Source organism: Copidosoma floridanum, unplaced genomic scaffold (assembly GCF_036245765.1).
Source record: "Copidosoma floridanum isolate Cflo_tuat_1 unplaced genomic scaffold, Cflo_Japanese_pri ptg000013l, whole genome shotgun sequence".
Lineage (NCBI taxonomy): Eukaryota > Metazoa > Arthropoda > Insecta > Hymenoptera > Encyrtidae > Copidosoma > Copidosoma floridanum.
In genome coordinates, this window is record NW_028321890.1 from 32,385,451 (window position 1) to 32,409,860 (window position 24,410).

General features: G+C 40.5%; 4 protein-coding genes across 6 annotated transcripts; 3 read left to right on the plus strand and 1 right to left on the minus strand.

Annotated features, from left to right (window-relative positions):
* Positions 1 to 5,591: 5,591 nt before the first annotated feature.
* Positions 5,592 to 9,151, plus strand: mas (trypsin-like serine protease domain-containing protein masquerade). The gene is made up of 11 exons (XM_089590825.1): positions 5,592 to 5,738; positions 5,841 to 5,956; positions 6,348 to 6,381; positions 6,486 to 7,006; positions 7,088 to 7,264; positions 7,332 to 7,461; positions 7,555 to 7,743; positions 7,853 to 8,150; positions 8,238 to 8,515; positions 8,692 to 8,846; positions 8,941 to 9,151. Exons 1-11 carry the CDS (start codon positions 5,618 to 5,620, stop codon positions 9,106 to 9,108), a joined length of 2,187 nt encoding a protein of 728 aa, XP_089446951.1. The 5' UTR covers positions 5,592 to 5,617; the 3' UTR covers positions 9,109 to 9,151.
* A 906-nt stretch (positions 9,152 to 10,057) lies between these two features.
* LOC106637514 (Kinesin-like protein at 61F) lies at positions 10,058 to 16,248 on the minus strand. Of its 3 annotated transcripts, none has more exons than XM_089591753.1 (17): positions 15,672 to 16,248; positions 15,101 to 15,248; positions 14,784 to 14,933; positions 14,541 to 14,701; positions 14,316 to 14,465; positions 14,002 to 14,238; positions 13,551 to 13,926; positions 13,235 to 13,485; positions 12,814 to 13,072; positions 12,393 to 12,737; positions 12,051 to 12,299; positions 11,798 to 11,977; positions 11,498 to 11,720; positions 11,294 to 11,415; positions 11,110 to 11,221; positions 10,970 to 11,034; positions 10,058 to 10,896 (listed from the first exon to the last, which is right to left on the minus strand). In XM_089591753.1, the coding sequence occupies exons 1-17, from the start codon at positions 15,731 to 15,733 to the stop codon at positions 10,783 to 10,785; spliced, it is 3,204 nt and encodes a 1,067-aa protein (XP_089447879.1). In that variant the 5' UTR covers positions 15,734 to 16,248; the 3' UTR covers positions 10,058 to 10,782. The 3 variants fall into 3 exon arrangements, with proteins under 3 accessions (XP_089447879.1, XP_014205798.2, XP_014205799.2); XM_014350313.2 differs by having other exon boundaries at positions 10,814 to 10,896; positions 11,126 to 11,221; XM_014350312.2 differs by having other exon boundaries at positions 10,970 to 11,221.
* On the plus strand, positions 16,050 to 20,348 carry Cap-G (Chromosome associated protein G). Its single transcript, XM_014350314.2, has 8 exons — positions 16,050 to 16,810; positions 16,880 to 17,104; positions 17,188 to 17,762; positions 17,875 to 18,415; positions 18,503 to 18,829; positions 18,893 to 19,258; positions 19,344 to 19,844; positions 19,931 to 20,348. The coding sequence occupies exons 1-8, from the start codon at positions 16,703 to 16,705 to the stop codon at positions 20,135 to 20,137; spliced, it is 2,850 nt and encodes a 949-aa protein (XP_014205800.2). The 5' UTR covers positions 16,050 to 16,702; the 3' UTR covers positions 20,138 to 20,348.
* Positions 20,349 to 20,460: 112 nt separating this feature from the next.
* On the plus strand, positions 20,461 to 23,442 carry Wdr92 (dynein axonemal assembly factor 10). Its single transcript, XM_014350342.2, has 5 exons — positions 20,461 to 20,979; positions 21,341 to 21,499; positions 21,585 to 21,926; positions 22,002 to 22,102; positions 22,173 to 23,442. The coding sequence occupies exons 1-5, from the start codon at positions 20,689 to 20,691 to the stop codon at positions 22,378 to 22,380; spliced, it is 1,101 nt and encodes a 366-aa protein (XP_014205828.2). The 5' UTR covers positions 20,461 to 20,688; the 3' UTR covers positions 22,381 to 23,442.
* Positions 23,443 to 24,410: the final 968 nt, after the last annotated feature.

The window sequence follows — 24,410 nt, forward strand, 5'->3', positions numbered from 1 at the left end:
AAGAGGGAAAGACGATCGAGGAAGAGATAATGACGCCCGAGAGGTAGGGGACAATATTGTCCATAAAAGCGAGGTAAAGAGAAAAGCAGCAGGAACGTCCCTCTCTCCTATCTCGGGGGCCCCCTCCGATGAGGCGCGCCGCACACCCTGACCCACAAGCAGTCGGGCCGAGCCAAGCGAGAGCATTATACCTTGTACCTACTCACGGCACCAGTCAAGGCAGTCTCTCGGCCGCTACCCGCGTACTCGCATACGCGCATAACTCGCCTGCATACCACAAAGCTCGGCAGATACCCGATGAGGCTGCCGCTGTTCTCTCCCCTTTTTCACATCATTCTTACGCATCACCAGAGCTGACGTCTCCTCGTTTCCTATATTTTCACCGCGTCGTCGTGCACACTTGTACGCGCGCGCGCCGCGACCGCTTCTACAACTTTGGTCGCTCGACAACGCGTCCCACGTGCTCCAATTGTTGTTGTTATCGCCTTTTTGCCGATTTTCCATCGAATAATCGATACAAGCACATGAGATACACACCGTCGGGCTGACCAGCTCCGGAGAAGAAGAAAGAAGAAGAAGCCAAGAAGAGCCGACCGAGAGGACGAATCGCTGTCAAAAGTATAACGCGACAAGGACATTGATCGGTCGGAGAGCGAGCAAGTCCTCGTGCATACGATGCCGCGGCTACAGCGGCGAGGATGGGAGGCGCTGCTGGTGCTGCTGCTCGTGCTACTCGTGCCCGATGCACCGGTTCGCGGTCAGGACGACGACTCGCTAGCCGGCAGCTTTCTATCAGGTACGTTCGCGGAAAAACATGTATTGTATGTATGCACACAAGCCATCCGGAATGCGGCTCTTGTTCCCTTTTTCGTTTCTTTCGAGTTGAGAGTGAGCTGCTACTGCTGCCGATTCCCGGTTCGTTCGCTCGCGATCGGATGAAGGGAAAGAAAACAAAAAAACAAAAAAAAAAAAGAGGCGGAAGCCCGATGCTAGCGTCGAAGGAGGTCAGCGCCGAGCGCGAATACCTTTGGCTTATTTAGAAATACCGGGAAGCGCGTACGTGACTGATGGTTTGGATTCCAAAGACTACTTGGGATATGCGGCTTGTTGCTTTCGTTTGTGTCGGAACTCGTGCATTTTGCGCCCGAGATCGGTTACTTCTTCGAGTACTTTTTTTTTCGAGGTACGCGTATCGATTGAAAAAAGAAAAGAAAATCGGTTCAGCGATCGGTCGTTGCTCTCAACTATTACGATGTCATTGGGCACACAACGAGATGTTCGTGCCGTGTAGCATCTGCACTTTCGTTGAACCTGTAACCGTAGAGTGCATTTCTCGCGTCCTACGGGACGTGTTTTCATGCCGCTATATTGCACCTTCACGTGTTCTCTGCCCTACCAGCACTATTCCTTTTTTCCCTTTTTTTTTTACACGTTACAAAGCGATCTTCGCTTATGAGCAAAAATAAAAATCGTGCTAATAAAATATGTTAGAGCGCGCTTGATTACATGCCGATATAACGCGACGTGCGGTCTTTTCTCGAAAAGCACGGGAGTATAAAATAGAGGATCCGTAGGTGGACGAGGAAAGAAAAGAAGAAAGCCCGAGCGTCGGCAAAAATTTCGGTCGCGATTACGGAAAAATGCGGCTTTATGCGCGCGCGAGGAAGAAAAGGGACGTGGTTGGAAAAAGGAGAGAAAATCAAGCGGGGGGGGGGGAAAGAAGATGAGCACGTAGGGAGTGTATATACATAAGGAGGGGATGGAGGTGTACGTATATCTTGCTTATCCGAGAAATAGAAATTCGCGGGTGCGATCGCTTACATCGACGCGTGTATACACGCCCGACACAGTTATACCTCGCAAGGATGCGACTGGCCCACTTCTTGTTCCTCGACGCGGCAGCCTAGTATACAGCACAAGAAGGAGGAAGGGAGGCGAGGCCGCGAGGCTCGCGCTCCTCGCATCGTATTATACATATATGTACGCGAGCTCGTTTGTGTATATATGTGCGTATACACGTACATGTAGATATAAAAGTAAGTTATACCGCGGTGCCGGTGCGAAAGAAGGCCGCTGGCCGGTTTAAGACTTTGTATATTTATAGGTATGGTAGGTGTGACGTACATAATTATGCGGTGTATATATTATGCGCAACGGTATATAACATACTCAGCTATACTAATATTTATGGTATAGATATCGTACTATTGAACCGGTTTTGTGAGAAAGATAATTTAACTGAGAGCTTGCAGTGGGCGACAAAGCGAACGTACCCAAAAATCGGGAAATTCTTACATAAGGATACTTGCCGAGTTGTGCTGTGCACCGGTTTCTTTCCGCGTAAACTCGTATTGTTGTTGATCATGACGATCCTTCACTTTTCAAAAGGAATCGTTATGAATATCTTTAAAATTCATACCGCATCTCGGTGGACAAAAGAGAGAGAGAGAGACAAATTAAAGTGAAAAATCATCGGTGCTCTTTACTCCCGTGGATTCACAATACGCGCGCACGTACACTTGTTATTTTTTTCTTGACAAATTTAAGCTAGTTCAGTAAGAAAAAAATAATAATGATAATAAAATAAGTTATCCCGCGCTTCTCTTGAATATTGGTTGGTTTACAACGTGAGAACTGTATATTTTTTAAATCCTGCAAAAAAATCACTAAAGCTTTTAATAACATACGTGAAAAGTGAAAATGTAAAATGGTAACTTTTCGCGTCGACTTAGATACCATTATCTAAGAAAGTTGCTGGCGTTTGTTTAAAAATTTCACTTTTTTGCGCCCGCATAGCTTTTCTTTTTATTAGCGACAGAGTTTGCACACTTGCAGTATGCGATACGTACCTGCATTAAGAGAAACAAACCATTTACTACTTGTAGAGCTTACGCGTATTGAAGCTCGTTTTTAGGTTTTAAAGCTTCATTTTTTTTTATGTATAATAGTGGTTGTTTTAAATGAATCAATTGTGAGACACGAAACAATGCTGCCGCCAAATGGAGGATTGACAACCGATTTTAACACCATTAAATATGCTTCCAATCGTAAAGCGATTTGCAAAAAATATCACGCACGAAAAACGAAAAATGAAATATTTCATCGAAAGCGATGCATATAATACATGGAGTCGAAAATCCGTGAAAATAAAAATTCACATCTCAGATCGGACGGTATGGTTTTTTCGATCGACACGTGCTATCCTATAAGATACACCACGAGCGATCCTCGAACAAGTTCCTCTCGTTCGTTCGTGCCTCTTTCTCTCTCGAGCTCATGCACGCACAACGTTTCCCGGCTCATTAAACACCGTTATATTTGTTTGGGGCCGTTATATGCGCGCTTGTACGTACAGCGTAAACCTCGCGGACGCGCCAAAGTGAAACCGGCGGCCAACGCGTGGTACACGTATACACACAACATTACGCGCGCGAATTCCGCGTGCGGCTTTATTTTCCTCTCGCTCGAATCGCGCGCGTCCCCGACCTCTATACCTTCCTCATTTTTTTTTTTTTTTTTTTTTTTTTTCAAGCACGTCACGTCCTTCGGGGCATCTATATACATTTTCATACTCGTACGCGTCTTTGATTTCTCGCTTCGTAACTTTCATTGGATGTACACCCACATATTGTACCCGCAGGTGCGCCACGCCGATAACAACAATCGCAACAACCTGTTTTGCGACAATATTTTTGCTTTTTTTTCTCAAAGTAGATATATACATGCACAATACAGTTAGGTGATCGTCAAATGAATGAACTGCTTGTTATTTGAATCTTTTTTTTTTTTTCCTCGCTACGTTTGTATCGGTACACTGCAGTGTATCACCGATTGTGCAAGATCTCTGACGAATAATATTATTCGATCATCCTACAGCCGCTATTACATACCTACTCAAGATCTAACGGTAAAAATTAGAATTCACCAAGACGAATCTCGAATACCAATAAAACGTTACTCTGTTTACGATAATTTTTTTTTTTTTTTTATTATTATTATTCCATCGCTATAATCTCTAACGGGTATCTGTCACTGCGCCGACGTCGGCGACTCAAATTTGCTCGTATAATCGTGCAGAGATGAACGACCCACGTGATGTAAGCAAACATATATATGCGCGTGAGCGAGAGAAGAGTGCCGCTTGCGTATACGTGTATGTAGATTTTACGGGCTTATTATACTCTCGTATATATATGTTTGTACGCGCGCCCGTACGTATGGATAGTATACGGGACCGTAATGCGTGATGTAACTATAAAAATCGGAGAAAAAAAAAAAAAGAATTATTAAAGTCACGCCGGAGGGACAATTTGAGTGGTGACTTTTTTTTAGACGAGCATGCACGCATTGTTGCCACTCTGTATTGCGTTACGGATTCAGAGTTCAATACTCCATCTGCTTTTTTTTGTTTTTGTTTTGTTAGTTTAATCTCCAGTAACACTTTCACTGTTGGCGTGAGTATCGTCTTGGATCAATGTGGATCAATTTAAAACATTACGAGTCCATGATGACACACGCTTCGACTAAATTAATAAAAAAATTTTTTTTTGATTTCAAGATTTGAAAGGATTTAAATGAATTACAATCACTTTGAAGGTTTGAGACAATTTTTTTTTGTTTTTATTAAAATTTTCTCCAACAGTTGATTCAATTACGAAAACAAAGGTATACGCTGTACATATAACATACCGATCAAGTGTATACTTACACAGATCGGCGTGGATATACCCACGCGTAAACACGTATTACAAAGAATCGCGTTGCTCGCTGCCTTCACCGGTTATTCAACCTCATCGTTAAACGCAAGGACTCAGTGTCATGATCAAGTTCAGTCATCCCGTCCACTATTTATGAGTATACATCTACCTATGGATATATATATATGCCCACACATACACCTGTAGCACGGTAGATTACGCACGCAGGAATCCACCCCACCTCTTTTTACATTATCTCTCTTGTGCTGCACGTTCCTTCCATCCAGTTTTTCGTTTCTTGTCGCGTTAAAATTTTGTCATGCGTTGACACTTGTACTTACATATTGCATAAATCTACGATATAAAGTACAAGGTATATCGTTGCTGCACGTGAAAAAGACGCTTTCGTTATTATATTTACAAAAGTAACAGATGCGGCACTCTAAGCTCATTAAATAGCCAAAAAGGAGATTTTTTTTTTGATCGGTAATGTGTTTGATGCTCTCTCGTCGTGAGATTAAAAAGTTACGAGGCAATGGTAATAACATAACTGTTGTTCTCACTCTTCTCTCGGATGTTTTCCATAATTTTCCGATTACTTTTTTTTTTTTTTCCTTCAATCGAAGCTACACTTATAAGAATACCGGTTTTTTTTTTTTTCCTCCAAAAGTACCCAAAATAAATGAAATGACAATTAACAATCAGCTAGATGTATTTGAGCAAGATACGAGCAATATTGAATCACGTATTGTCGTATCTTCCTGCGCATTAAAATGAAGACCTTTCGAACAATAAAAAGAGGAACAATGGAAATTAATTCCTTCTCCTCCCTCGGTCCACCAGGGCTCCTGGACTCGCTAACAAGTTCGGCCGACAGCGAAAACTGCCCGGGCGTGTGCGTGCACGCGCTCGCCACGATCATGTGCTACGATGTCCTGGAGGACGTGCCGTGTCCGCAGTCGAGTATGCGCTGCTGCCTCGACTCGCCCCTCAACGGCACGAGCAGCAACAACAGCCCGAGCTCGAACGAGGTCGCCGATTACGAGCACGACGGGCACCATCAGGCGAACCCGGGAGCCAAACCCGACCAGCGACCGGCCGGCTTGGAAACGAGGAACGATACCGCGGCAGCTATCGGGGGCCCAATCGGCACGACGAGCAGCACCACCACCATCACTCAGAGGCCCGTCACCACGACCACCCAGCCTGGCACTGCGAGCACGGTCACGCCGATCATGCTGACGAGTCCCACGTTCACGGTACACACACACTTTTTCACACATTTAGCGTAACTTGTTGACGATTTCCTTTGCTACGTATAATGTTTTTACACAACTGGGCCGAGTTGAATTGCACTTGATTATATTTTCTGCTCGGGGGGGGGGGGTCGGCTTCATTGTCAAACGTAGTGACATTCGTCGTGGCCTAGATCACATAGTTTTCCACCGTTAATAGTACACAACAAGCACACGCGCGTGCAAGTGCTCCGAGGTAATATTTTTACTCGAGAGTCGACAAGTGAATACTATATATTACAAGCGATTTGATTATCATCGAGTGGCGCACCGTTTATAATTTGTACGTACGATGCAAGCTTCTTTTTCTACTCTGATTTTCACGGAAATCATTCTTTTCCCCTTTGTTTTTCAGGATGACAAAAAGAATGCATCGGACAAGTTGATCAGTGAGTGTTTAATTTACAAAATAGCCACAATTATCAGATTTTCTCATTTTTTTTTTTTTTTTTTTTTTTTACCGATTCCATTTCTTTTTTGCTCCGACCCACAGCTAGGAAGTGCCCCGGCATCTGCATGTCCGAGAGAATCGCCAACTACTGCGACGCGGTCTGGAACATCGAGTCACTCTGCAAGAGCGGCTTCAAGTGTTGCGTGTCGCGCGACACGTTTGGCAACTCACCACCTCCTGAGCTCCTCGTCATCGACCGCACCAAATCCAACCTGACGCACATCGATAATTATAATTACACCGTCTCCCCAACGTCCTACACCTCCTACCCTCTTTCCTCTAACTTCACAGTATCGTTGATCACGAGTTCACCAGCTCCGACGACCTTCTTGTTGTCGACCAACACGTTGCCCTCCGCGAGACCTGCTTCGCCCTCGGTGCAGACGAGCACCTTGACCACTACCCTCGCCACGACCAGCAAACCCAAGCCCGTCACCCAGCCGCCCAAAGAATGCAAGGGCGAGTGCGTCAATACACTGTTGGCCCTCATCTGCGACAATGTCGACACTGACGCCGACTGTGGGGACTCGGGTTACTGCTGCATCAGGGATCCCCCGAAGGAGGTGGACGTTATTTTCCAAAATTGGCTACGATTCGTGTCCCAATAGCCAGTGTATAATATATTACACATCCCATTGCAGGAGCCAACGACGACGACGCCGAAACCCACGACTAAGGCGACGACAAAGCTGCCGTCCTGTCCAGGCTTCTGTCTGATGAACATCATGTTGGCTTTCTGCGAGAGACCGAACGCCATTATTTACCGAACATCCACCTGTTCCTCGGGACAATTCTGCTGTGATACCACCAAGAGCCCATCGGTAATTTTTGACTTTAATTTTTTTTAATTTTTTTTAATTTAATATATCGATGAAAAATTTTGCTCAGACGAGAAGACCAAGGCCAAAATCGACCACGCCAAGACCGTCGCCGACGACGACCGTCGCTCTACCCCCCGATCCACGTCCCGAGTGCCGGGGATCCTGCATAGTGTCGTACCTATCCTTCACCTGTTTCAGTAAGCCACCAATGTCAAACAATTTCAAAGAGAAAAATCACACATTAGATTGACGATGTAAATGACAAAAATAATTTTAAAAAATACGTACAGACAACGCCGAGGTGACGAGCATCTTCAAGTGCAAGAATCTTGGTCATCTGTGCTGTGCCGCCAAATCGGTCATCCGCGAGTACCTGGGAATCCAGGCGGACAACGCGACCGTGGCCCAACTGAACAATAGAAACGACACAGTCACGCCTCCGTCCTTGGCACAACAACCGCCGCCGTCGACTGTTCTCTGTAAGCGATATACTATATTTCATATACCTATACAGCGCACAACAAGTACTTGAAATGTAAAAAAAAAAAAAAAAAAAAAAAAAAAAAAAATGAATAAATAAATAAATAGTCGAGCCATTGTCGACGACCTCGTTGACGACGACAACGATGACGACAACGACGGCCAGGAGCCCGGTGTACAGCAAATACGTGTGCGGGGTGAAGGGCACGTTGAGGGCGCCGATCCAGGCGCGCAGTCTACAGCTGCAATCTCCCGAGCGCGGTGCCAGGGTCGTCGGTGGCGAGGACGCCGACGCCAACGAGTGGTGCTGGCAGGTCGCCCTCATAAACTCGCTCAACCAGTACCTGTGCGGTGGTGCCCTCATCGGTACCCAGTGGGCACTCACTGCAGCTCACTGCATCACAAAGTTAGTTCAAAGTTATACATATAATATGTTGATCGAGAACGCGCACCGTCCCGTGGATGTACTTTTATGCATCGCCATGATTTTCAGTATCGTGAGATCGGGCGACGCGATCTACGTGAGGGTCGGCGACGTCGACCTGACCCGCAAGTACGGCAGCCCGGGGGCGCAAACGTTGCGCGTCGCCACGACCTACATACACCACAACCACAACAGCCAGACCCTGGACAACGACATAGCGCTCCTGAAGCTGCACGGCCAGGCCGAGCTCAAGGACGGCGTTTGCCTGGTGTGCCTACCAGCTCGGGGGGTCAGTCACACGGCCGGCAAGAGGTGCACCGTCACCGGTTACGGCTACATGGGCGAAGGTTCGTTCGTTATCCTCATCATTGTACGGTCTTGCCTGCAGTAATACAATATAGTCACGTAGAGTATGTACATACTTGATGATGATGGCAATTTGACATAAGTGGAGCGACGTGTATATTTTTCATATGCAAAAGGATGTCATGTGCATGCGTGTGTGTGTGTGTTTTATAAACAGCTGGCCCAATTCCGTTGAGAGTACGTGAGGCGGAGATCCCGATCGTGAGCGACGCGGAATGCATCAGGAAAGTCAATGCCGTGACGGAAAAGATCTTCATTCTGCCAGCGAGTAGCTTCTGCGCCGGTGGCGAGCAGGGCAACGACGCCTGCCAGGTAAACTTGGATGAGTATAGTATCACTTTGTGCGCTGAATCTTGGGAATTGTAAAAAAAAAAAAAAAAAAAAAAAAAAAATTGTTTCCCAACAGGGCGATGGAGGTGGTCCGTTGGTGTGTCAAGACGACGGTTTCTACGAGCTGGCCGGCTTGGTCTCGTGGGGCTTCGGCTGCGGACGGGTGGACGTGCCCGGGGTCTACGTCAAGGTCTCGGCCTTCATCGGCTGGATAAATCAAATCATCTCGGTCAACAACCTGTAGCGATGCGGATACCCCACGTGTGTCCCGCCGAAGGCTATCTAGTTACGTGAACGTTGATGCGCCTTGACGATTGTTATAAAGGTTTTTAATTTGCAAAAGGGAGTTTGCTGTGATATAACACGTGGATGGGGATTTTGGATCAATTTGGTATAAACGTTTTGTTGTTTTCTTTTTTGAACGTCTGGAGAATTATAATCGATCAAGTTTAAACGCTCCGTTGCTGCTGGAAGGAAAAAAAAATCGTCGAGAGTATTGTCAAGGTGCGTCAAGGTGACCGTGGAACTTTTTTAATATAAAGTCCGATTATTTAATCGGACGCTGTGTAAATCAAGTTCGACCCCCGCTTTTCAATGTACTTTTGTTTCCGTCGCGATCGAATGGACGAATTTGTTGGCGGCGCGAGCATTGAGAAACGGTGATGCTTCTTGTCATCCATTGCATTCAAGTTCATCGAAATTCGTGAAAAATTATCGATGCGGTTGGCTCGATCGGTATATACACGAGCGAAGGTTTCGCAAGTTAAATTGCCTTTGTTCGAGCCCCGATCTTCACATGGGATATTAGCACCGTTGAATCCGCGTGAGAAGCAATTGCCTCTTAAATGTACTTAAGTAGTCCTGCTTTGTATATTACGCGTTTTTCGTGACTATAACCTTTTTTACATTCGTAACGTACAAAGACTTAGGCAAACATCGAAATGACTATTTTTGTCACATTGTGAAAAAGAAAGTTTATTACTGTAGGTATATAAATAATTTTTGTGGTTTTTTTTTTTTTTTTTTTTTTTTACGTTAGATGTTAAGTTTTTATAGAATATCTCGCGTTAGTATGTCACGCTGTAATTGTACAAAATGAATAATTTCATGTTACATCTTATTCATATGTTATATTTACATTGTAAGAATTGAGTAAGTGTAAGAAAAATAAATTAACAGATTCATTACTCGTTTAATTTATTTCTCTTTATTTTTATAAAATATAAAAACATTATATGCTAGGCTTGATGCTACACGATGAAAAATCAATACGTTATTTAACGCTGCTAGAAAAAATGAGAGTCAACAGTATGAAATGTGATTTTCTTTCATACATTCTGTTTCTGCATTTATGATGTATAATGTAAAGACTGGAAAAACGTCGAAAATGTCTTGCATTAAATAACGTAGAAAAATTTTTTTAATTCACTTTTGTCTAAAAAATGATTGGTATTAACTTCATTCTTATGTTAGAGAAATCTACCATGCATACATGTATATATACACTTAAAAAAAAGAAGATAATTAAATGAAATCTAACAAGTATTTCTATTCAAAAGATAATATAAATTCTAAACAAACTCAAGAAGAAAAATTATATCCTCTCGATTGTCAACAAATTCAAGTTGCACATTTTTAAAATGACAATTTAGTTCAAGGACATTGACCTGATAATTACGAAGAATCAATGATATCATTTTGTGATCAATGACAGGCCTCAATCAAAAGTAAAAACAGTTTCTTTCAATTGTAAAAATTTTGCCATCTACTAAATAATACAAATTTTAAATGATACAGAAGAATCAAATTGTCATAGGCTTACAAAGAGCTACTTTTTCAGTATATAGTTTTATAGCGATAAACTGGATAATATTACAATTCGCACTTTCATTCATACCTGATAACTCTTAAAACAACCTTAATTACAAGATCCAAGAATCTTTCTATTTGCGGTTTTTGTTTTGGATAACCGTTTTGGCCTGAATCTTTCTGGTTTTAAAAATTCTTCTCCATTTTCCTTATCATTGTTTTCCTGAAATGAACAATATTTTTGTCACACATAGTATCAGATTTTTTTTTCACAGATTAAGTATGGACACCGTTACCTTTGGCATTTCTATCTCCGACATAGTTGTTGAATCAAGTTGAACTTTTGTGACGATAGAAAGATCTGAAGTTGAAGCAGATTTTATCATACTATTACAATAATTTATTTTACTTGGTTTTCGTAATTTTGATGTACTACATGGTGTAGAAGTTACATGATCGTTTTTAATGGGCGTTGGAGACGATAGGCTGTTGCTGTCGCTGCTGTTCGCATCCGAAGACGACGTCATTTCTACCATGGTATTTTCACCCTACAAGAGTTAATCATCTTTGAGAGTACGTCCCAACTTTTCAGAATATAAATTTAGATATTGAATACAAACCTCATCCTCTGATGATTCAATATTTTTTCGGAATTGTCGGAATCTTTGTATGATGCGTTCGTGTGGTGATGTTGCCACCAAATGCCGAGGGTAACTATAATCTCGTCTTAAAGGAGTAGAACCTATAGATAAGTAAAAAACATTATTCAACAACAGTTATCGAATGGTGTAAGGTAATATACATAAAAAATTAGTCTTCAGTACCTGTTGGAATGTCTTTGCGCAGTTCTTCGCTCACAAACTTTTCAATTTTATCATGCGTCGAATGCAGCTGCAAATTAATTTTCTTATGCCACTCCGAAGCACCATTTGCTTGTTCCTCAAGGCTACTGCTTATTCGACCACATCGATCACGAATAGTGGTATGCTGATCGTTCATAAAGTTAGAATGTGTTGTACTAGCATCCGTGATGACCTTGTGATACTCCTATAGGTACAATTAAACATATTAACATTTTGGCGTGTAATCATCAAAGTCTACCGTTGAATTTTTTTTATATTAACCTGAGCTGTTGATAATATTGTTTCTTTTTCCTTTTCAGCTTTAGTTTGAAGTTCCATAGCGTCAGCTTTAACTGAATTGTCAAATGTTTCCAAGGTGTATTGTGATGATTTTAGATTTTCTTCCAAATTATCAATTACGACGGCACTCTGAGCTAATGCGTGTTCTGCAATATTCCAGTTCTAAAAGAAAAAATCCACTTGTACACTGTCAAATAAAGCAAAAAAATTTAACCGAAAAAATCGATTGACATACCTTTTCGAGGGTCGTTTCAACTTCACTCTTAACAACCGAAATCTGCTGTTCAATTTGTTTTTCAATATGCCTTTCCTGCTTAACATTACGTTTATAACTGGTTGAATTATTTTCATTGATATTATCAGCCCTTGTACTGATATCATTTAATTTATCTGAAATAACTGAGTGGCACTGTTTGTTTTCCGCTGCAAAATTTTCATATTGCTTTAACGTATTTTCAAATTGATTTTTCAAATCACCAAACATCTGCGAATAAAATGTTTTTTGTATACTTCTATAGAAACATACTATGTTTTACGTATCAATCAGAATGTAATTTCAATTGAAAACTCATGCTACCTTGGAAAGTACTTCTTCGTTTTGAGAAATGTGATTTTGTTTTTGAACAGCAACTTCGATAGATTTTTTCATTTCAGCAACTTCGTTGGTCAAGTTATCTCTATCTTTGAGTAAAGCATTGCAAAAATTATCTATGGATATTTTTACATTATTCACAAGATTTAATAGTTTTGAGGATGTTTCGTTGTGCAAAGTTTTCAAATTTTCACATATTTTTGTCTCAACTAGTTCCCGAATTTTAGGACTAATTTTCTTTGAAATGTCCTGAAGAGCTTCACGCTCACGTTGAGTCATATCTGAAGTTTTTTCTATTTGTGTGAGAATCCATGAATGGTATTCATCGTACTATACAACAAAATTGAATTCGTAATGAAATGAACTGTGAAGTTTAAAACAGATAAGTTGTAAAGTTTAAACTTACAGAAGTGGACGCAGTTTCTTCCAGCTTTTTAGAGATTTCAATTTCTTGTTTCACTAGATCCACAGATATATGTTTGAGTGTGACTTCAGTTCGTTCTTTTTGATAGTCAATAACTGAACTAACTTGTTCTTGTAATGAAGAACAGTAATCAAGCACATGATCTTTATAGCATCCCAAATTTTCCTCCACATTTTGAAAACGTTTCAACATTTCATTTCTGAATTGCTCACTTACAGTTTCATTTTCTGTTTCCACTTTTCTAAAATATATCATTTTTCATGCATTAAATATCTATAATAATATTTCCAACATCTAATAACTATTCAATAGAGACCTAATTAACTCAAAAGTATTATTGTGCCAGCTGACAATAATTTTCTAAAATATTTTAGAGTTATAAATTCAATAAATGTATACTCACTGCTTACGACTAATCTTGTCGTGTAACTGTTGGGTATCATTTGTTGCTATTTCTGCTACAGTTAATAGAGTTTTAGCCTGATTTAAAAGAACTTTTTCCGTGTCGACATGTTTTTCAACCAAATGTTTCTGCACATCTCTATCGTAAGCTGTCTTTTCCAGTTCATTTTTCGTATTGATAAGACTATTTTTTGTTTGATGTAAGGCATTATTCGTTTGTTCGAATTGCACTTGGAGATCACTAAATAATTTCTGAAATAAAAACGCATAAAATATTAGTATGACTAGATAAAACAACATTAAAGCAGTAAGCTTACTTCTTTATTCGTCATTGTTTCTTCCAAGGCTTTAATGTGATTAATTTTTTCTTCAATTTCTTTGCCTTGAATTTCAATTTGAGTTTGCATTTCTGTGAAATTTTCATGAGCTAGGTAGACACCATTGCGCTCACGTGTCGCCAATAAATCGCGCCGCAACCTTTCGATTTCTTCTGTGTATTCTTTGAGCAAAGCCTTTTTAGACAGCTTTTGATTGATTTCTGGTCGATTTGTAATGTTCTTTGCACGGTGGGCATAGTCCAGGGTAGAAAGAGTTTCTTCTATGTTAATGCAGGCAGGTGAAATAGTTGCTATAATGGAAGTCTTGGTTCGTCCACCAAGTGACTCTTGGAGTAGTCTTGTCAACTTTGACTCACTAAAATTTTCAAAATATTATCTAAAAATTGTTTTACTGGAATATATTTGGTACAGTAATCAAATAAAATCATACCGATATGGTATATGCGGTGCTCTTTCAACTAAAGCAGTTATAACTCTCCCAAGAGTTAGCAATGATTGATTAATATTCCCTGCCTCTCTAGCCCGCCTGTCAACGGCTCCTGATCTTCCTACATTCTCACTCCCAGCCAAATCAACCAAGTTCAGTTTACCCGTCTTGAGAAGCTCCTCGCCATCAACAGTATTTTCCTTTATGTGTACTGTTATCGAGAACACTGTGTGAGATCGACTAAAAATTTTAATAATTCAGTTAGAAATCGTTACTTGAAAATACATTAATTTTAACAATAAAGAAGAATATTTTACCTTGAATGAGCATTCATTAATGTTGCAGCAGTTTGACGTCTCTCTGAGCCTTTATCAAGAATTTTGTAGACTTCACTTTTATTGTGAACTGTCACTTCTTCCAAACCATGGATAATAATTGCACCCTTCCTCGTTGCATCTTCGTAAATTCTAAGAATAGACCATGGTTACAAGTTTCAAATTTATATCAATTAAATTTTTTTTTTTTTTAATAAGTTTTAGTACCTAATTTTAGATGCATCATCGTTAGGAGAAAGTAAATCAAACAACTCTTCATTATACAGTTCTAAAAAACTAACGCGAACAGAATATTCTTGAGCACCCAATGTTCTCAAATCATCAAATAAGTGACTTAAAGCTCGAGGTATGATACCTGCTGCAGAGTCCTGGGAATAAAATAGCAAAAAATGTGAAGAATTTGAAAAGCCACTTAAGTTGGTAAAAAATATTACATAGAAAGACACTTACAGCTTGCCAATGTAGTGCAGGATCATTGCAGTTTCCTTCCATAGTAAAAGTCTTTCCTGTACCTGTTTGTCCATAAGCAAACACGGTACAGTTGTATCCAGCCAAAACTTCTTCCAAAAGAGGATTAACAACTGCATTGTAAACATCAATCTAAAACAAATATCGATTTGTGATATATTTACTGACGAATGAAGGAGTATTTTCAATTGACTTTTTCAAAGAGATCATGCTAATTAGCATACAATTCAGCGGGGAATGTATTCGTTTTGAAAAAAAGTAATAGCTGATAAAATTGAAATTTGTTCAAAGCAAAATACCTGTTTTGATACTGGACCAAATACTTTATCAAAAGTGAACTTTTTGGTAAGTTTATCTTGTGGCCTTTCCTTGACAACGATTTCTTTGTTTGAAGATACCTCAACAACTACTGGTGATTTACTTATTTTTTCTGCATTGTTGATCGGTCTTTAAAAGAAAAAATAAATTCTCGAGTACTAGTAGTCAGTAGATAAATACAATTCAATCAGCAAAAAAAATACAAGATCAATCAGAAACATGAGTCAACACTACAAATAACTTTAAATAATATTAATAGATACAGCGAATAAAACTAATATTAATTATTTAAAATACACATGGCAGCATTCATCATTAATTAGCAAATCGTTCAAACGTGCCAGCCTTTAACGTATACCATCAGATTTAGAGCAATAAACAACAATAAATAAACGCAAAAATTCACCGAGCACTGAATTGACAATTAAAACGATGGCATACACTCATCCATGCCTGCATCCAAAACACAGCTCTCATTTAGGTAATGATACACCCAAGTAAATAAACATTCTTCACCAGCTGGCAGATCATGGGGTGTAGGAAAATCCTTACCTAACGCGCACGAAGACCTGAATGTGCTGGTTCTTGTCCTTCTTGTTGCGCGTGTCGTTCATCCTGGAAGCTGTCGATCTCTGGTCCCTGATTATTATCGTTAACCCTTAACTTCGAAGAAGCAGGTACACCCGGGAAAGGGAGTGTCGGCCAGCGACGCGCGTTACTTGTATACACACACGAGACGGTCAGACGGGCCCTGGCGTCCCTTTTTGCACACGCTGTCTGTGGCTATTGTTGTTCCTCTACTGCATGCCTGGGGACCGTTGGCGGGTTGACGCATGTATACGGTTATAAAACACACGTTACCGAATATTTGAATTGTCCGCTGCTTTGCGCTCCTGCCGCCAGAGTAACTCTTGTCGCAGTGTGCGACTGTGCTCTCAGGACTCAGCTCTTGGGGCCGTGACCATTTTTTGTTTTTTACGGGATTTTTTATGCTCTTTGTTTCGCCGATCGACTGACGCGAATTCGATTATTGGTTCGTCAAAATGCTTGGCTAGCTGTTTCTAATCGACAACTGCTGTTTCGTGAATTTTCAATTAGATGAGGATATTGAGGATGATCGCCGATCGCTGTCACACGACAAACGTTTTTGTTTGCGCACCTTTTTTTGACCCTTAGACTGGTAGCACTGGTTTTCTTCAAAAATTTAAAATGAACTGCAACTGCTACCTAACGATCCCGGATTTGTGAATAAAAAAACAAGCATCTGAACTAAAACAATGCTTTTTGATGTACTTATCGCTGACTTCCTTGCTACGTCAGAGGTTATCGAAGTTGGGTTTAGACGTACGAATCGAAGCTTCCTTCGTCGTCAGATGATTCCGATTGTGTATAGTTGTCACATTTTTAGGTTGGTAGCACTGCGAAACGTGCTACAACCTACAACCCCGGACCCCGGGCGCGCGGGTAGAAAAAAAAAATAACGTTCGCTTGTGTTCTGTCAGCTGCCGACTTACAGTGGATTAACAATTACAATCTTTAGTTTCTTGACACCAGTAGGCTGAGATTAAACTAGAGTAGTAAAAATGCCGGTAAGAATGGATACAAGGATTAGCGAGATCTTCACGGCAGTGCAGAGAGACAAGACCTGTCATCAAAACTACATTAAAAAATTAAGGAAAATCTATGACAAGGTATTGCGGTGTTTTTTCTATTTTGCAAGAAAAATCTGTACCCTCGCTTATTTTGTTTATTGCTTACAGGTGACCTTGGATCAGTTCTCGGAGGAATTCCTTTCTAACCTCAGAGTACCAATGACTTACATGGAAAAACAACCGAGCGTTGAAAACACTCTTTGGTTCGCCGCTAAATTTGCCATTAGTCTTCAACCACAAAGTGAAAGTGAAGAAGAGTATGAGGAAATGTGTCCCTTCCTCGAAAAAATATTTGAGTTTCTCCTAGACAGCCACAATGCCAAAGATGTTGCAGTAAGTCACAATCAAGGCCATTTATGCTTTCAATATTCTTGTATATTTTATATTGCTCATAAAAAATTGCATGCTTTTATCAGGTAAGGTTTCGCATATGTTATTTCCTCAACATGGTATTGGACACAATGGGGGACAATGCGACCATAGATGACGAATTGTGTAACAAGATTCTACAGTGTATGATGGAGAGAATATTGGATAAATCTCCCAAAGTCAGAGCTCAAGCTGCTATAGCTCTGCACAGGTTGCAGGAGCCAAATAACAAGTCTTGTCCTGTCATCAACGTTTATTTATTTCACTTGGCCAAAGATCCCAGTGCCGAAGTGAGAAGAGTAATTTTGGCTAAAATGGCCAAAAACAAAATGACCTTGCATGCAGCTATCAAGAGGACCAGAGATATTGATGACTCTGTGCGCAAGATGGCTTACTTATTTATTAGTAAAATTACTGTCAAATCACTGACTATATCCCAGAGAGAGCAGTTGATCAATAATGGCTTGCAAGATAGATCTGAGCTGATCAAGAAGTGCGTCAGACAAGTATTGATACCTTCTTGGCTACGATACTACGACCAAAATTTCATCAGTTTCATTAAAGCCATCGATGCTGAACAATCTGCTGAAACCGCAACATTAGCTTTACAGTGTTTATTCAAGTAAGCCTTACAATCTTTTGTCAGTCTTTGTAACTAATTTTTTTTTTAACTTTTAGCTATTACCTATTAAAATAAAAAAATATTGCTTTATCAAAAAGACTTTTTGTTACAGAAATGTAGAAATTGGAACATTAATTGAACAATTGCCTATAGATGCCACAAAATTTATTCCAGTTGAACAAATTAGCAGTGAAGCAATCTTATATTGGCGTTGTTTAGCTGAATATTTTAAAAGTGAAAATTTCTCAGATGAATTCGAACGAATTATGCCAGAGCTGTCACCATTTTGTGCCTATATTAAAAGTTTTATGAATCTTATTGATAACAGATCAAGGAAAGATTACGAGCAAATATCGCAGCAATTCATTTTGCTTCAATTATTTGAAATGGTTAAATTGCACGACTTGGCTGATGAAATGGGTAGAAGAAATTTAAAAGAATTGATTTTAGAAACATTGCAATCGTACGATTGTTCAGAAACGATTACTAAATGCGTAGTAGAATATTTTGAAAGCGTGGTACCAGATGTAAATGAAAGAGTTGCTCTTCTTGTAGAGGTAATCAATGAAATAAGAATGCCAACTAAAAATAATGTAGAAGTTCCATTGATTCCAGTATATACGGAAGACGAAAGGCGTGAGCGCAAATTTAAAGTAAGAATATTTATCTATTACTTTGATACTAAACCACATTATTTCTAAATTTACGGTTAAAACAATTTTTTTTTTTTTATGATTTAGAAAGCCAAGTTACGCGTCAAATTATTGGAATACGAAGATGAAGAGTATTCTGCTATTCAGAAAAAAGATTATCAACTGGCAGAACAAATTAAACAAAAAATGGATGTCTTAAAGGAACAACTTATAGCGTTAGATATGTCTGAAGAACCTGAACCCAGAGACTGTTTACCCACAGAGTCACAAGCTGTTAGCGAAGAGAAAAATGATCCAGAGACGATAATCCGGTGTTTACAAATAATGTACTTTATGATGCAATCCAAGACGATAGTAGTACTATCACCAACATTGAGAACGTTGATGGAAAGCATTACTCTACCATACATTAATGTATGTACTTTTTATTAAATTTCATAGATCGCACTTGAATGCTAATGGTAAAATTTGTTTCAGCTTCAAAATACTCATATCAAAGTCCTCAGCTTGGCTTTGGAGTGTGTTGGTCTATGCTGCCATGTAGATAAAGATCTTGCCAAAAAATATCTTATGATGTATTTTCTTTACATTACCGAGTCGGCTGATGAAAATGTATGGATAGCTGCTACCGAAGTGATTTTTGACTTATTATTAAAGTACGGTTTTGATCATTTTGAAATCACGCAAGAGGGTACAAATAACCCACAAGACACTAGCAAAAAAAGTAAATCCGTCCGGTTGTATTCTCACAATGACGAAGACACTAATGTTAATGACAAGAATATGCATGCAGATGGTAGTCATAACGTCATAAAAGCCTTAATTGCCTTATTAGACAATCAGGTAAAGTGTTCTGTCAATTCATGTATCATAAATTTTTGTTGTTTATTCTTAAGTATAAATATTATTACTTTTATTTGGATTGCAGGTACAGAATCTTCAATCTGTTGCTGCAGAAGGCCTGTGCAAACTTATCTTACACAAAAAAATAGTTAGTCATCAACTGATTTCTCAATTATTGATTTTATGGCACAATCCTAGCACCAAAGACAATCCATTCTTAAGTCAATGCATATGCGGTTTCTTTAATCTTTACATCAGTAGAATACCAGAAAGTCAGGCTATATTGGAAGAAGCATACCTTCCAACACTGAAGATGTTGGCTAATGCCCCAGAAATGAGTCCACTACAAGAAATCGATGCCCTTCGAGTTAGTGAAATCATTATAAAGCTCACGTGTTGCCATATTCACAATAACTACAGTACCCACAATCAGCTCACATTTACAATATTAAGTGAAATTCTGAATCCTGAAACTGAAATCGAGTTGGATGTGCTTATAAAATCTCTAAAGTGTTTAGATGTGCAATTAGATGGTCAAAATTTAAAAAACGATATCTTAAAAGCATTGGATGACGTTGAAAATCTGGTGATTAATTTTATCAAAACTGTTGATACATCAATTTATGTGTAAATACCAATTCACTGTTTTTACTGATTTAAAAATTTTTTCAGTTGAATGCATCTGGAGAGAAACGATTACTCAACTACATTCATATATTCAGAGCAAAAGTTACAGCTCCATCCGAAACTTTACAGGGTGACAATACAGCTAATCCAGACAACCATCTCGAGGACAAAGAAAACGAAGATGACACCGATAGAAATGACGAGATAGAACAGGAAGGGAACGAAGATGAAGAGATGGAAGAGGGAGATTAGAAAACTATGAGTTACAAATTTTTTTTTTTAATTTCTAAATGACGTAAAACTTAACGACGACTATAATCAATTTGATGTACAGCACTATTTCCTAGTGTAATGTAATTATTTAATTATTTACAAGTGTTTTGTCCATCAGTATTTATATTTTATAATGAAACGCGACGTGTAAAAAGATCCATGATAAATAAATTTAGTTTTTTAAATCTAATTCGTTCTCAAGTTCCTGCAACCTTCGCTTGTTTTTGCTGTTTCTGCGGAAGTCAGCAGACGGCGCTGCCGTTTGTTTACTCTGTTTACGTTTACTAGCCATAGCTGAAGCTGATACGATGATACGATCACATGCAAAGCCGTGCGCGTCTTATCATCTACAGCACACCGTAAAAAAACAAACGTAACGAAGCTGTTAAAACCGATTATTCACGTTTTTTTCTCTCATTGTCGGTGGAACTACAAAAAAAAAGTTTTACATTGGCGTCTACTTAGTTAAGAAAGTTATAGTTACAGCAACAAGATAGGTGTACGGAATTTTCATCAGAAAACAGAAAAACATGACGGAGAACAGCGGCACGGCAGAACAGCGCTTGGCCAAGCCGATAATAATCAGCCATATCGAGAAGTCGCTGGACTACTCGGTCTTTGACACCAAGTGGATACCCTGCAGCGCTAAATTCGTGGTTCTAGGCTCGCGTCCTCGGGGTACTGGCCTCATACAGATTTACGAGGTGGCAAGTGGAGGAGTGACCCTCATTAAGAACATCGAACGGCCGAACTCCTTCAAATGCGGAACTTTCAAGGCGTCGAGTTTGAGGAATCGTTTTCTCGCCACTGGTGATTTTAAGGTTAGTACATATAATTAAGGCGGTTTTTTTTAATGGGGGAAGAGCATGAAGAATCTATTATTTTTCTCTTTTTTTATGGAGGGTTGTGATGGTGATAAAATTGGTATAACAGACGACGCTCACGTCGGCACGTGTCATCGATCAAACAAGCAGCGCGCGCCAGCAGCTGGTAGTACTAGGGGTGTGCTTATTATCACACCCGCTATTTTTTCAAACTGCTGTATAAGTAGCGCACTTACACTTTTTTTATCTTTATACATGTGAAATGAAATGATGTCATGATCAAACCCTACTTTGCACAAGCCGCACCGTTTGTTGTTGTTTTTTTCAATCTCTAACGTCCAATCAATTGATTCACCAGGGAAAGTTGAACACCTTTGACTTGGAGGATGCCTCGGTGCCGGTGTACAGTGCCGACGCCCACAACGAGATCATCAATGCAATAGACGGCGTGGGTGGCGAATCCATCGGCTGCGGTGCCCCGGAGATCCTCACGGGCTCTCGCGACGGCAGCGTCAAGGTTCCCTACGTTGCCCTCCTTTACGTTAAATACCAAATTGGGTCAAAAGATCTTAACGATAGTTTTCGAATGAACGCATTCTCAGGTATGGGACCTGAGACAGAAAGACCGTCCGGTAGCGGTGATGGAGCCTGCAGAGGGTGAAAGCCGCAGGGACTGCTGGGCTGTAGCGTTCGGCAATTCGCACAACAACGAGGATCGCGCAGTTGTCGCCGGTTTCGACAACGGCGACGTCAAGATGTTCGATCTACGAGCGATGGCCCTCAGGTGGGAGACCAATCTCAAGAGGGGCGTATGCTGCCTCGAGTTCGATCGCAGGGACATACCGATGAACAAGCTCGTCGCCACGACTCTTGAGTCTAAGATCTTTTTGTTCGATCTGCGGACGCAGCATTCGAAAAAAGGTTTTGCCTATTTGGTAGAAAAGGTAATTGATTTTTTTATTTTATTGGTGTTTGCTTTTGCTCATGATGAATGAATGAATGAATGAATGTTCTTTCAGGCCCACTCGGCATCGACGGTCTGGCTGGTTCGCCACCTTCCGCAGAACAGAGAGATTTTCATGACGGGTGGTGGCAACGGCTCCCTTTGCCTGTGGAAATAGTGAGTACCCACAATTACCGTCACACGCGTTTCTGTTTGATCAATAAACTCCATTCGTTTGCCTTTGCAGCAACTATCCTGAAAAGCGGCGAATCACGAACTCGGATGGTATAGACGAGGGCGTAGCTGGTAAGCTAAAGCTACTTCAGCACAACACTATTTCGAGCCAGCCGATCAGCTCGCTGGACTGGAGTCCGGACAAGATCGGCTTAGCGGTTTGCACCTCGTTCGACCAGTGCGTTCGAGTTATCCTCACCACCAAGCTCAATCTTTATTGAGACTCTTGTCTTCAACAAAGATCCAGTGACACTTGAGATGATACTCACACGTACACGGGTTTTATAAACCGAGAAACTTGGTTGTTGGTATTTCAAGGACGTTAACAGGAGGCTAATGGTGACTTCTGGCGTAACGTAGCTCTTAAATTAGAGGCCGAGGCTGCGTGATCCATTTAAGCAGAGGTTTAATTTTGCGGCCTTACGGTGCTTTTTCATATGCTGTCGCTTATCGCTCGATGCAACGTGTGCATAACGTAAAAGCGAGATGATGCTGAAAAAAATAAAGTATCAAGACTGCTTTGAATCTAGTGTTCTCGCTACGACTAGCGACAGCGTAAATATCACCTCTGCGTTGGTTGAATACCCACGCGCCAGTTAAGCTTTTACTTTTACTGAATGAGTAATTTTATGACGAGTGAGGATCAAGCGTGAATTGATATCGTGCGCATTGCGAATAATAGCGATATCTCTATTGAGTGAATAAATTTTTACTATTAACAATGTAAACGACGTTTCAGATCTCTAGCATAATGAAGTTATAATGAACGAAAAAGTAGATTATACATTTTTTACGTTGCTGGAAAGATAAAATTACCAAAGGAAATTTGTTCTATTTCTTAAGCCAATTAAATTTTTCCGCACAACAATAAAGATATTGTAAAAAATGACAACAGAGAGGAATAAAACAGAGTTTTGTAAGAAAATCATGTATCAAATCTCAAAACGAAACCGACGGATCTTCCAACTTGGCGACAAATCTTCCAACAAATGCAATGTCCTTGCCAGCTTGTATTTCTGTGTCCACGAAGCATCCCCTCTTCATATCCTTTGGAGGACGATATATCATATAGAAACATCCTACATTGATTTTCCAAGCGTACACTTCCTCCAACGCTTGTTACACCAACATTGTGCAACTGTTGGTAGTGTGCGAGTCGGACAGTTGAGAAGCGCGACATACGACCGACAGAGTGTAATTAATCTGCGTGTTTTATGTAGGCAGCCGTCGCTTTGAAACGGACATTTATATTTCAAATGAATACGGTGCCATACGTAATTTTACCGACGAGCCCTTACACTGTCACAGTTGGAAATAATGATGTTACGGCCGGTTACTTTACTCCACCTACATCTAAAAAATGAAAAATAAAAATTTAATGAGTTTCTTTAGCGAATATTATTCGGCCACCGGTGGATCCAATGCCAAAGATCTCTCTCTCTCTCTCCCGGTAGTATCAATGAAAAACGAACAAAAAGAAAAATTAAAAAAAAACCGTGACAACCATCACCCATAAGGAGGAAGATGCGCGCAAGCTCTCTGCAATGGGCACCGAAACCCGCCACCAGCCACATAAACCACATCGCCCTTGATTTTTCATATAAAAGATTTATAGAGTATACACAAGAGCAAAGCAAAATAAAACTGCAGTAGGTATAGGTGCAAGTATCATCGTTACGCAACGAGCAGAAGCCATATTGGCTGCAGTTCTCTTTCCCTCTCGCGCTCGCCCACGCGCACACAATAACACCAGCTTGCGTTATACATATGTATGCAAAAATTTTCTATGTACAGCCGAGCCATCGTCGCATCTGACGCGCATCGACCAGCTATATAGCCTCGAATCGCATTCAGCCGCACAAGGTCGCGAGTGTCGCGAGTTTAATTACGTAAATTAACTCGCGTTGGGCGCGTATGTTAAATCGGACCCCCTGCTCCGCTTGCGTGTACTTACCTAACTCGCGTTTTGCTACTTGACGCGGCGAGTTATGCGCCAAGCTTATATATACATTGTATTGTATCATCCATACCTGGGGATTTACTTACCGATCATTCATCGCTGCCGATTTTTGCGTAAAAACCCATCCCTATGTACGTATCGTTTGGCGATTGTTCACATAAGGTAATTTGGATAGCTCTCGGGAGCCGGAGGATGCACTCGTGTGTATTTTAGGTATCGAGTTTGTATAGAGGGGAGCTTTCGGAGGATTACGCGCTGGCGCGACGCGAAGGTCAAAGCCAGACACGTGGC